Genomic DNA, 13,318 nt, shown 5'->3' on the forward strand with positions numbered 1-13,318 from the left:
TTAATTATAACATTATGCTTAGAGCAGAATTCTGAGTTGTGCTTCTAATGTGTGTGCTGCTCATTTCTGTGTCCCTATTGTACATATTCATGCATCCACTTTTTAAAATTTTCTGATCGTACGCTTATATCCCTTTAAATTGGCACAGAACTGGCAAAAAACTGTCCGTTACAGTTGCCTTTAGCGGCATCCCGTTTCAAAAGGATTGTCCAAAATATGTATTAAAATTAAGATAATGAAATTCATTCTCAAACTCATGCAGTTTATTCTTGATAATATGTCATCAAATATGATGAATATAACGTTCATCAAATAAGAACGGCTCTTGCCTGATTTTACGCATATTGGCACCATTTGCACAGGAAAAAATTATAATAACAGCTGATAATAGTAAGTAGGGAGATGTGGAGGTTTTATTTTATAATTTTTTTTCTTCTGCTACCAATACCTTGCTATCCTTTTTCAACAAACATGAAAGAACGGCTCGCTCCTGATTTTACACGTATTTGCGCTAATTTGCCAATGAAAAAAATTATAAAAACAGATGAAAATAATAAAGACAGTGAGTATGAAGATGTGAATGATGTTTCATTTTATCTTATAAAATGTTTTGGTCTCCTTCTACCCAAACCTTGCTCTCCTCTTTCAAGAAACATGAAAGAACAGCTTGCGGCCATTTTGCTATTTGCAGACTGAAACATTTAAGAAAAGCAACTGAAAATAACAAAAACAGGGAGATAAATAGTGAAAATAGGGAGATGTGGGTGGTTTCATTTTATTTTCTAATACATTTTTGTCTTCTGCTTCCTAATACCTTGCCCTCCTCTTGCATTCTCTCTATATTTCATTGGCTGTGGCTCATTGTCCGTCTTTGGGACAATGTGCACACGTCTAGATAAGACGTCTAGAAATCAAGCTGTTTTGAAAACTGCCATAGCGTCTGGGACTAGTCTTGGCATGACACAGGAGTGCACACATAACAAGACCGTTCATCGTGAAATCCAAGACTTTTCGTAGCAGACCAGTCGCCGACTCAGAACATCAAAGGAGACTAACTTGATTCATGTAGTGTTCACTAGGCTTAAGGGATTGAGAACCTATTTACATTTACTCAACTGATTTTGCCAGGATGTGGCAGTACATAGAACTCTATGTATGTTTAACTAAACAAAACAGGATAAACGGATAGTTAAATCACTGACTGTGAAATCTGATTTGGATGAGCCATGTTCAAAGCCACTGTAAAAATGTCTCTTATACCCACACCTGATTACACAGCAATTTATTTCTATATTAATAGAAGTATTAGTATTTTAGTAGATTTGATTCCTTTTGTAGACTAATTAAACAAAAAATAATCGCATGACATGGTCTTGGAATATGTATCTATGCGAACGATCGTACAGCTGTAGGTTAATTTGCACCAGCTCGCTAATAATCGAGAGATGTGAACTGACATTACAGACCAGACTCAAATCTTTGTCACATGCATGAGCACAATGGCTGCTGTTATTTTTTTTTTAAAATTGCAGTTGAAGTTAAATATTTCTTTATCTGGATTTGTTTGCTGACTATTTTATTTCAGTGGATAATTTTATAATTTGTCATGTGACCAGTTAGCAAGAAGTCTTGTAATGTGTGTGTGTGATGGTGTGGTCATCTTAGATTGTGGTGTGTGTGTTTTCAGGTTGTCTTTTTTGCTGTCTCTGCTTTGTGAATAATCCCACTTCTCTCACTGGCAGGATTAAGATCTTTGTAGAACTAGCTGTGTTAACCGCACAGTGGCAAGTGGAGGTATTTTCAAGGCCATTTTCATTACAAATTTGTTGATTTTTGCTTTTCTCCTCAATGTCAACCCCTCAGGTTTATCTTCTCATATGTGCCTTTTATGAAATTTTAATCTAGTCAAATCAGTCCCTTGTGTATTAGCCATTGTAAGGGGGGTTAAAGGGAAAGGTGGAGGCGAGAACTGTCATAATATTTATCCTTTATCCCTCGCGCACCCCATCAGACTGATTGGGGACTGGGCATGCGTCGTTCCAGCCCGGCCCCACCCTCCTCTGCACTACACTCTTCCTGGCGTACACCCCCCGTGCCATGCGCCCCATCTGCTGCCTGGTTATACCCACCTTCCTCGACCTGGGAGGAGACAGGAGGGGAATAAACAAAAACAAAAAAAGAAAATAGGTGTTGGAAAGGCCAACATGGAGCAACAGAAAGAGAGAGATAGAGGCGAGAGAGAAGCAGCTCACTCACAGGTTCTCTGATGCACTGTCACGTGGTCCCCAATCACTCTTTCACACTCTCAGGCGGATGACAGATGCTCCTCCCCCGGCGGACTGGAGTCACACCTCCGACCTCCACCGGACAGAACACACCTTTCTGGCAGCACGTGGGGACACTCCTCCACCCCTGGCAGCGACTCCATCAATCCAGGCGGTCGGGGAGTCCCGTCCCTCCTCTTCTCGTGGACAGCGGTTGGGCTACTCCATCCCCTGGCAGATGGCAGCGGCACTCCCCTAGGTGGACGGCAGTGTCGAGGACTGTATGACGTAATCCCTCCTCCCTCCCGGGTTTGGGTAAGGGGTTAATGGAAAGGAGGAGGTGAGAACCAGCTTAACAATATAAATAATATTTAATTAAATAAAAAGACACATACAGGGCAGCTGCCCGTAATTCTCTCTCGAACTGTCATTACCGCCCCTTATCCCTCACTTGCGCCATCAGGCTGATTGGGGACCAGGCGTGTGTCGTTCCAGCCTGGCCCTGCCCTCCTCCGCTCTACAGCCATATTCTAATGTCATCATTCTTGAATAGCTGTCACGAACCCCGCTCCTCTGCCCCATCCCCGCTTCGTCGCACACAAACTCACTCCCTCGACCTCACTCCCTCGCTCCGCCCCCTCGTGCTTTTCACGCTCTTTTTGCTCGCTCGAGCCCTCACGCCCACTTTGCTCCTACTCGCTCACATGCTCGTAGGCAATCTCCCTTCCTCGAGTTTCTCACGCGCTTCCAATCCCCCAGAACATTATGACCACCTGCACTCACGTCATCTGCACTCCTGCACATTAGTTTCACCTGCACTCGTCTCATCACCTGTTCATTATTTACACCTGCACTCGTCACTATATATATATCACTACCCTTTCGTCTCACTCCCGGTTGGTTATTGTGTTTAGTTTCCCGTATCTTTGCCCCCCGCTAGTCTCGTCTAGTTCTGACCTCCTCTTGTTTACTCCTTAGCTTGCCAGCTCCCCTTGTTCCCCTGTCTTTGATCCCGCTAGTCCCGTCTAGTTCTTCGCCCTAATTATTAACTGTTTTCCCGGCTTCGACCTCCCGCTCTCGTTTACCACTCTCTCCCGGATTTGCCCCTTACGATACTTTGATTCCCTGGCTTTTGACCCTACGCTTCCCTCGACAACTCTTCACTGGATTTGCCCTTTGTACTTTTGCCTGCACTGCTTTCTATTAATAAAGCAGTTTCATCCGACATTGTGACTGTCTCATCTTGTGTGTGTGTGTGTGTGCGGGTTACAAAATAACCAACCTCACCGTTGACAGTCACAATGCCTCAGCTAAGGATTCAGCGCAGCTCACTAGAGCGAGAAGCACGTCACATTCGGTGCGAGGAGCTACAGTGTGGAGAGATGACCACGCGCTCACGGCCCAGGGGCAGCAGGTATCGCTTATTTCTGATTTGGTTCACCCTATTTCACCTGTGTCTGCCCCTGAGCCCGTTTATGCCTCCAGTGCATTTCTGGCGCCGTGCACTCTCCACCCCTGGAGAGGTTTTATGGCTCTTCGGACGCTGACCAAGGGTTTTTATGCGAGGCAGCGGCTGTGTAACTCATAACCCCGCCCTCGACATTATGGAGCCAGCGGCCCGACTCGTGGGGTTGCGTCAGGGGAGTCAACCCTTGGAGGTTTATGTTGTGGATTTTTGTGCCCTGGACAACCAGGTGAATTTTAATGAGGTGGCTCTGAAAACCATTTTTCAATTTGGACTGAATGAGCCAACCTCATCATTCATGCCTGGTGGTCGCTGCTCTCTCAACCTGGCTCAGTTTATTGACCTCGCCCTACTGTACGCTGGTTCCTTGTTTACTGTGGGGGAGGCAGACACTGAGCCAGCGCCCATGCCCGCCACGGCCAACGAGCCAGCGTCCATGCCCGCCACGGCCAACGAGCCAGCGCCCATGCCCGCCACGGCCGGCGAGCCAGCGCCCATGTCTGCCACGGTCAGCGAGCCAGCGCCTGTTGCCTCGACCGCCCCAGAGCCAGCGCCTGTAGCCTCGACCGTCCCCATGGCCACGTCCCCTGTTGGCCGAAGACGTAAGAGAAGGAAGAGGGCCCCTTCTCCCCAGTCTCGTCTTGTGCTCAAGACCTCAGAGGTTCCCTCAGAGTCTTCCACGGCTCTGCCGGGTTCTGCTCCGCCCCCAGAGTCTTCCACGGCTCTGCCGGGTTCTGATCCGCCCCAGAGTCTTCCATGGCTCTGCCGGGTTCTGCTCCACCCCCAGAGTCTTCCACGGCTCTGCCAGCCTCTGCTCCGCCCCCAGAGTCTTCCATGGCTCTGTCAGCCTCTGCTCGCCCCTCAGAGCCCTCGCGGCCTCCGCCTCATGAGCCTCCCAAGGCTCCTCCTCTCGAGCCTCTGAAGGTAATATGTTGGTGAGTTTTCTACTGTGTTCAGGTCAATTACAGGACATTTTCTTCTTTTATGTGACCAATCATTTAACCTTGATGGGCTTACTATCAATCTCAAACTGTATTAGTGGGTTTAAAAGGACAACACAAATAGTTTCCTTAAAAAAATAAAATGGCAGTGAAAGTTGATGTATTTTTTTCAGTGTTATAATGGCTACTTTCTCCTATCTGCTGATATATATATATATATATATATATTATCTATATTATAGGTAAGTGTAAGTAAGTTGTTGACTTCCCCTGAAAACTGTAAACAGAGGGTCTCTGTGGCCCTTTCAAACAGTTCTCTGTTTGTTTGAGCATCCCGGGCAACCCGACACAGCAACATTGGTTCAACCAGTGACATGAGTTTGGGGCGCAACTATGTATGTTAAGACCAACGGAAGACATCATAACATTACCATTGTTTTTGAAGGGAAGCATGGATTGTGCCTTTAAAATTAAGGCATAGTGTAACAAAGTTTGTAATGTGGTTGCAAGGAGGAAGTGGGAGATGGTGAATCCAACTCAAACGGTATTTATTTTATAACAAAAAACTGGCATTTCAGCACTTCACTCAATAATCACGCTTTTCAGCGCACACAGCTTAACACATTCTCTGTGTGTGTGGTAGCTCTCTCTCTCTGCCTCACTGGCTTCTGGCTCGCTCTTAAATCCGTCTCCAACTCACTGCAGTGACAAACAGCTGTTAGAGACAATCATTGACAGGTGATGATCTTTACTGTTCCCATCTTCCGATCTTGCTCTCCATTCACAAATCGGCGCTCAACCATGCCCCCACTACCCCACAGAGATCTTGCACATACTAAAATGAAATAGCTCTTCTTTGCACAAGAAAGGCTTACAGGACGTGGAGCCAAAGCAGTTTACACCATCTGGTCAGAAGAGTCTCAAATAGTTAATGATGAAGTATTAATGATGCTATGTGCATGCTGCAGCTTTTACTGACGAATTAGGTGCTCTAATAAAGTCCCATACACCAATATGAAGTAGATTTCACATCTCTGTTTTAATAATGTATTAGATGTTGAGATCTTGCATTTGCCTGCATTTGATTACAAATCTTTTTAAAGGGATATTAGCCCAAAAACTTACTTCCGTGGAGCACAAAATGAAAAGTTAGGCAAATTGACAGCCTCATTTACCATTCACTTACATTGCATCTTTTTTTTTTCCATACAATGAAAGTTAATGGTGTCTGAGGCTGTCATTCTGCCTAACATCTCCTTTTTTATTTCACTGAAGAAAGAAAGTCATATGGGGAAAATGTAGGGTGAGTAACTGATAAAAGAATTGTAATATTTGTGTGAACTGTCCCATTGGTTTTTCAATGATTGATTGACTGATTGTCAAAATGTATGTTTAAATCTTTAGTCAGAAGAATGTTCAGTGCAATAATGTATGACAATTACAATTAGCTCTATTGTTACATGGTATGATAACACCACTGTGTAATGAGTTAGATTAGCCTTTTATCAAAATGAAAGACTTAATTTTTCACCAGAGCCTGCAGACATAGACTTTTTTGTGTGTAGGAGGAGGAAGATTCATTTAATTTTAATTAAAATGCAAGACCTATTTTCTCAAGTATTATAGACACGTACATTCAGCTCTCCGGAGAAGGCATGCTTTATCCTTTCACCTACATTACATAAATTAATTTTAATTTCATGAAAAGATGTGACAAATTAGCATTTCTTCTCTGCTGTCTGATCAGAAATTGCTGATTGTAATAAAAATCATTCATTTCATCACCAGAGTTTTTTTTTTTTTTAACCTCGCCTTTGCGTTGTATAGCTTCATTGATTTCAAGAAGTCAAATTCATGTCTTTGTCCGCAATTTTTTTTAAATTTTTCTTAAGCTAGAGGAGAACTGGTACACTTGGATATCAGGTCCTCAGTACTGTGTAAATCCATACTGCATTATTTGCCAGTGGCAGATTTAGCTTTTTCTGTGTGTGGAACATTTTTGCAGTAAGCACTGTCCTCTGGGTACATGGGATTCTCCATCTCCCCATCCCATTTCTGTGCTCAATAGTGTGGGCCAAGCCGAAGGTGCAATGAGTGATAATCTATAGGCTGGCCAGGAATGAGGGCAAGTCCTGCTTCATCTGTTACCTACTGCAGCCAGCTTTAGTGTGTCCCAGCATCAAGACATACACATTAATTCACTCATATGAGCACGATTCATTCTCTCAAACAGTGTCATTTATATTCCTTTTTAAAGATTCAACTGAAATATTTAATGTGCAATGTCCGCATACAACATTTATTTGGACCACAATATTTGTTTTATGTAATGGCTTAAAAAGCTTTCAAAATCAGGTTTTCAAAAAACAATTTCGGCAAAGAACCCCTTGGTGAGCAGGGAGCCCATGTCAAATATTGTATACAACTGAATGTTGCATTTTAAATGTTGACTATTATATCATGCATATAAAAGAGTACCATATGAATGTTTGTGTGTGATTATTGCATTCAAATCCATTTAAATAATCATTAAAGATGTACAGAGTCAGACATTTGCTCATTACATTTTATTTTACTCAATATAATTTAATGTTGGAGAGACAATGAATGATTTAGCTGATCTTTAGTTAATATTGAATTTTGTTTGTTGCATACTTACATTTTTTTATTTAGATTAAACAATAAGTGGTGCCCCCCTTGCAGTACTGCTGTGGAACTCCTGTTGAAGACTTATTTTCAAAGCATAAAAACATTCTTTTTTTTTAATGTTATTTATAAAGACACCTTTAATCAAAAAACTAAGCTGCAATCCTTCTTCTTAGTGTAAATATGCATAGAAATATTGCAAAACAATTTTTTGGTAAAAACAGATTATCATAAGCATACAGCTTACTACTTTGGCAAAATAACACACTGTTCCCAAGGTGTTGACATTTAAGATTTGTGTCATACTTTGGACTCCTGTGAACGTGACAGAACTTGAAATATTGTTTCTTACTGAGTGTCTCTTTTGTGATTTAGAGCCCCACATAGAAGGACAATAGGCAACAGAGAAACCCCAGTAAATGTATATATCTTAGCTCTCTTTGAATTGATTTATTCAGATTAACAGTGCACTGGTACATAACACTTTATGGGAAGCTGAATTATTCATTAAAAAACTTTGAGTTTGCATATCAGTGAGGTTAGCGATGACTTTGCTCACTGTTACTCAAGAGAATCATTATATGAGCATTAACTGCTAAGATACTGGACAAGATAAATGCTGGTTATCATGTTGTGTTTCTTTCCCAAAAAATGGATGACCAGCCATATTAATTCTGCAGTGGTGATAGAACCAACCTTCACATATTTCATGGTCAAAGATAAGGGCATAGCACCTGAAACATATTTTTGCTACCTTCACGCTGAAATCCCTTAAAGTACAAACTCTCTTCCGCCCATACTTTGAGAGTCACTGCTGATTCCAATCAAAGTGGATTGTTCCAGAAGCTTTGGGGACAGACTGTTTCCTTACTCCGATAAGAGCCTGTCGCTTTGAGTCCTGCTGTTCCAGGTGACCTTCACTACCTCAAGCATTATTCTTGCTATGCGCCTATGTATTTTGCCTTTAATTAATCTTTTCCACCAATATACTGTCCACCAGAAAAACTGGGAAAAACCCTCAAAGTAGATCATTTTATAACTTGACCAAATCCAAATATCTGACTGAATGCAAGGGCCCAGGCAGAAATACTAATGCTACTATAGACTATCAATTGGTTGCCGTGTTGTTTAATAGGAATAAACAACTTTCAATACAATGTCACACTTTGTAAACAGCATGAAGCCTGGCTGGTGTCATGCTTGAGCATTGTGTCAAAGAGTAGGCTGATTATATTTCGAGGGATTTACAGCGTGTTTCCTTATGGCTCTGGCTGCTTAAGTCGGCTCGTTTTGCACAGAACATTGTTCTAAAGACTCACTCTCTTTGGAAATTGTTTAGTGTTCAGTGTGTGATCAGAGTGAGCATTTTAAAGGTACATACAGCTCTGGTGAGAATGCACAGGTTACAGCCATCTTTGGAAAATGATCAGTCTGTTATCATCCTTCATATCATCAGATCAGCTGAGATTTGGGGGCGGCTACATTAAGGCTTGCGGGAAGCTCAACACAGCACTTAAAAAAAATGTATGTCTCTTCAACTAAAACATGTTTAGTGACTTGTTATACCTTAAATTTCTAGTTTTAAATACGCAAAAAAATGTTTTGCCTATTTTTGAGATTTTAAATTTTAAAGCAAAGTTCCGTCAAATTTAATTGTATAATTTTTAACAAAATTATATTCATAAAACTTCAAATGTGTAGTTTTTAAATGGAAGATTACTCAATTAAATTTGATGGAAATGTTGTTATTAAATTAAATGCATAAATCTTAAAATTATTTATTGATTGTGTGTCATCATTTACTCACCCTTATTTTGTTGCAAACTCATGACTTTCTCTCTTCCATGAAACTCAAAAGGAGACGTTGAATATATGTTAGTCTTAGTTACGATTCACTTTCATTACATGTTTTATCCATACACCTTATTTTGTGTTTCATAGAAAAATGAAAGTTATATGGGTTTGGAACACCATTAGGGTGAGCAAATAATAACAACATTTTCATTTTGGATGAACTATTCCTATAATAAAACTTCTTTAAATAATCAAATTTACTGTAAGTTGTGATGTTAATACTATCACGTGGGCTCATATAAAAATACTTATTTGTACTTTTGCATCTAGCCTCCTTAAACAGATTTATTCAAGTTATGCTGTATGTGTGCTTCTTGGGAATCAAACAGTTGACCTTGACATTGCTAGTGCGATGCTCTACCTAGTCAGGTTTAAGAGACTCAACTTTCATTTGGTTATAGTTTAGAGTGAGTGAGCAATGATTCTATAACATTCATTTCCTCTTGCACATGCTCATTAGATTCAAAATATTCACTGTTGTTTGGAAAATATAAATTCTTGTGCTGGATTTAAGAGGTTGACTCAGTAATTATAATGAACGGAATATAACCTTATTAGTTTAGTGGCCAAAAATACATATTGTTTGATTAAATTCCTTTTGGAGTCGAAAGGACACCTTTAGGAGTTTAAACAGTAATTTTTGCAGAGAACAGTCATATGCATGATGGATCCAACCTCTTATTTGTGTCTGCTAATGATGACACCATATCTCAAACATCTTTCATTCTCTGCAAAATGTTTTAATAGAATATTTTGGCAATATCAGTTATTTTTAAATCTCATTCCTCTTGTACTTTTTCTTCCTATTGTTTCCCCCCTCTCTCTTTCTCTTGCTCTCTCTCTCTCTCTCTCTCTCTCTCTCTCTCTCTCTCTCTCTCTCTCTCTCTCACTTTGATAGCTCACTGTTCTGAGGAGTGTGCCCACGGTCGCTGTGTATCTCCTGATACATGCCAGTGTGAGCCAGGCTGGGGAGGACTGGACTGCTCTAGTGGTAAGTTCACTCTCTCATTAACTCTGAGAGCACAGTTCACTTCATTAAGGCCCTCTCACTCTCACATAGTTAATGGCTGCACCAGTCCCCAGATGCCACTGTAAAACTACCATGTTTCTTTCTTTCTTCCCCTTCTTCCACTGCATTAATGAGCAGTCACACTAGGCTTAGATCACGCAATTTTTTTTCAGACAACGCAACAGACCAAGATATAATATCACGCAGGAGAGCTTCTGGTTTTAGTAAATAATAAATCTCAAATAGCAAATATTATATTTAAAATCTTAAATAAATTGTCTACTCATTTTGCTGCAACAATAAAATATGCAGCTTTGAAATAATGTATGTATTCTTTGTATCACCACACTTAAACATTCATCTGCAGCGGAACACCATATTTCTTCGTATGAGCTTGTGTTTCTAGACTCTCATGTTGGGATGTGTTTGAACGGCAGTGAATGGTGTGTGAAGTATAGTGCTACTGGGGCTTAAGGTTTACAAACTGTTATTATATATAGTTATAACATAGCTATAACAATGTAATTACCATATGTAATAACTAGAGAACCTGAAAGTCATGGAGGACAAAGGAGATGTTTAATCATGCAGTTGCATTAAATGGTAAAGCTTTCTGGTAAAGCTCTAAGAAGCAAACATACATTCGAAATACAAAGTGAGCCAGAGTGATGAGTGATGGATGGACAAATATAAGGAAGAATGAATTGATGGATGAGTGGATGGCTGGAAGGATAGGTTTATGGATGGATGAATGGATGGATTGGGATAGATGGAGGCAGGATTCGATGGGTGGGTGGTAAGAAGGAAGGATAGATAGAAGGATTGATGGATAAGACAAAGCTGCCCAGCTCTATTTTGTGACTAAAAGAAGTCATAGGGGTTTTGAACAACAAGAGGTTGAGCAAATGATTACATAATTGGTATTGTTTGGGTGGACTGTGACTTTAAAATTAATTGGTTAACAGGGCTTTACCACTATGGCTAAAACATCAGGCAACAAAATGGAAAACAATCGATATTTACTCTCTAATCAACCAAATGCTGATAGTTTTAGAAACTGAAGAAAGAAAAAGAGACTGAGAGGTTAAGAAAAAATTGATATTAACTTGTTTGTTATTTATGTGCTAAGAGGAACATGATGGCAGGGAACAACAATATACTTCAAGGATAGCAGGACAGCCAACTTCATGACCTTGGCCTTCCCTGCTCATAAAGGTGTATAAATGTGAGCACACTTGACAATTAGTATGCATATACTGTAAGCCTTAGTGCTTTCTGTGCAACATTAGTCACTGATGTACAGCCTTTGTCAATGTACATGACATAGACATGCTGCTTTTCTGACTCAAGACATATGTTTTGACCCAGTTTGTTAATAAATCTACTGCCTTATCAGAGTGGCTTGGTTGTGGCTCACTTACTGCTACATATTTACCAGTGAATGATGGTTGCAAAAGGGTCTATATGGATCTATGGGCATTTTCATTAACAAAGGAGCCATTTCATGATTACCAACAGTCTGTAAATCACCAGCTTGGTTTCTGAGGCACTGGCCACAGTGGAGGAGGTGCAGCCATGGATGCTGCTAATGATCCAGACTGATTTTCTACAGCACATTGTATTTGCAGACCATAACAAGGTTCCTCAGAGGAGGACAGAGGAAAGGAACCCACCTCTGAGACTCAAGACCCCCCTGGGGTTTTTTAACTGAAGATGTGCATTCTTTTGAGCAGGTGCTGTTCCATACTAATCCACCTTATTAAAGGAGACCTGGTGATTGAGACAGAAGCATTATTCATAACATTTATATTTCCATACTGGGCGTTAGGCCAGGCTTTTTTCATTTATGAGCTTTCATCTGTAGAAATGAGAAATGGGAGCCAATTTTTAAATTAAATCTGACCTCTTTTTTCACCCATACATAAATGGTGTATCATTTTTTTGCCATTCACTGTAAATTCCTCTCTTTCTCCCTCGCTCTCTTATGGATAAGTAGTGGGAAGCTCTATCGGCCCAAGGGTGGACATTGTCAACACATTGAGGATCCACCAAGCTAACAGAGACAAATAGTCATAGATTGTTAATCACAATCAGGGCTTTGGGTCACAGACTGATATGTTTGCTGTTGGAGTCAATGAGGAGATATGAGAGTGAGCTAAATCTGAGTATTATGTGTTTACTGAATGAATGAAGTATATTGGCTAATACTAAGCAATGGGGATGATATGGCTATGAAAAGCAGAGCTGCCTTTGGGTGGCTGAAGAGCTTCAGAGTTGAAGTGACAGGCTTTGTGCTGACGCTCTGGAGCAGCATCAAAGAGGCTGGCCAGAGTTACTGGAGCAGCACCCACCAGGAGCCTGCTATTTGGGTCAGAAATGAAAACTGAAAGGTGGAGCTTATCGCCGGGATGAGGGGATCAAACTGAACTGAAATGAAAGAATCAGAAAGAGAGCCTTGTGAGGGGTGAATAGAAAGGGCCTGTCATTTCACTCCTGCTGAGGTCAATCTACAATTGCCTAAAGACAGTGTAGCCGTCACATGTATCGAATAGCAAAGATGAGATCTAATCTTGGAGTGTCCAGAAAGCTCCAGGTGTTAAAAGTCACCACAAGATCTTCACCGACATGAAAGCTTTTACACTAATCTGAATTACACTTTTACAGTGAAGCACTGTGCCTTTATCAGTCATTCACACATACACTCTATTTAGGATTTCTGTCTCAAATTTTTTCTGCTGCTTTGGCAACTGGATTTCATTCTATTTGATAATTTGTTCAAAGCACTAGAATTAATGGTCGACTGGAGGACTGAACAGAATGCTGAGTTTGGGGAGTGTTCCAGAGAAAAGTTTCTCCAGAATACATTTACGGATGTTTCCATTTGATATTGATCAGCCTGGGGTTGGGGATGTATGTTGAGTAATAGATTTTGGTTTATTTAATATTGCACCAGCTGCAGTCTGTATGATGGCTACACTTTCCTGGAAGGCTCAAGTCTGTAGCTGCCATCACTGCCTGAAACATGCATGACGGTTTGGCACAAAGCTTTCATTAAACATGATTTAATGTGCAAATGAGTGCTACACCAACAAAAACAAACATATGTATTTTTATTAATTAGATGTTTGTAGATCCCAGT

General features: G+C 40.7%; 1 protein-coding gene across 1 annotated transcript in view; it reads left to right on the plus strand.

Annotated features, from left to right (window-relative positions):
• Positions 1–13,318, plus strand: part of LOC127661393 (multiple epidermal growth factor-like domains protein 11) — a 220,211-nt gene that overhangs the window by 68,585 nt on the left and 138,308 nt on the right. The window contains exon 6 of the mRNA XM_052152060.1: positions 10,069–10,161. Within this exon, the coding sequence (XP_052008020.1) occupies positions 10,069–10,161 (93 nt within the window). The remainder of the gene's footprint in view (positions 1–10,068; positions 10,162–13,318) is intronic.

This window comes from Xyrauchen texanus, chromosome 21 (assembly GCF_025860055.1).
Source record: "Xyrauchen texanus isolate HMW12.3.18 chromosome 21, RBS_HiC_50CHRs, whole genome shotgun sequence".
Taxonomy (NCBI): domain Eukaryota; kingdom Metazoa; phylum Chordata; class Actinopteri; order Cypriniformes; family Catostomidae; genus Xyrauchen; species Xyrauchen texanus.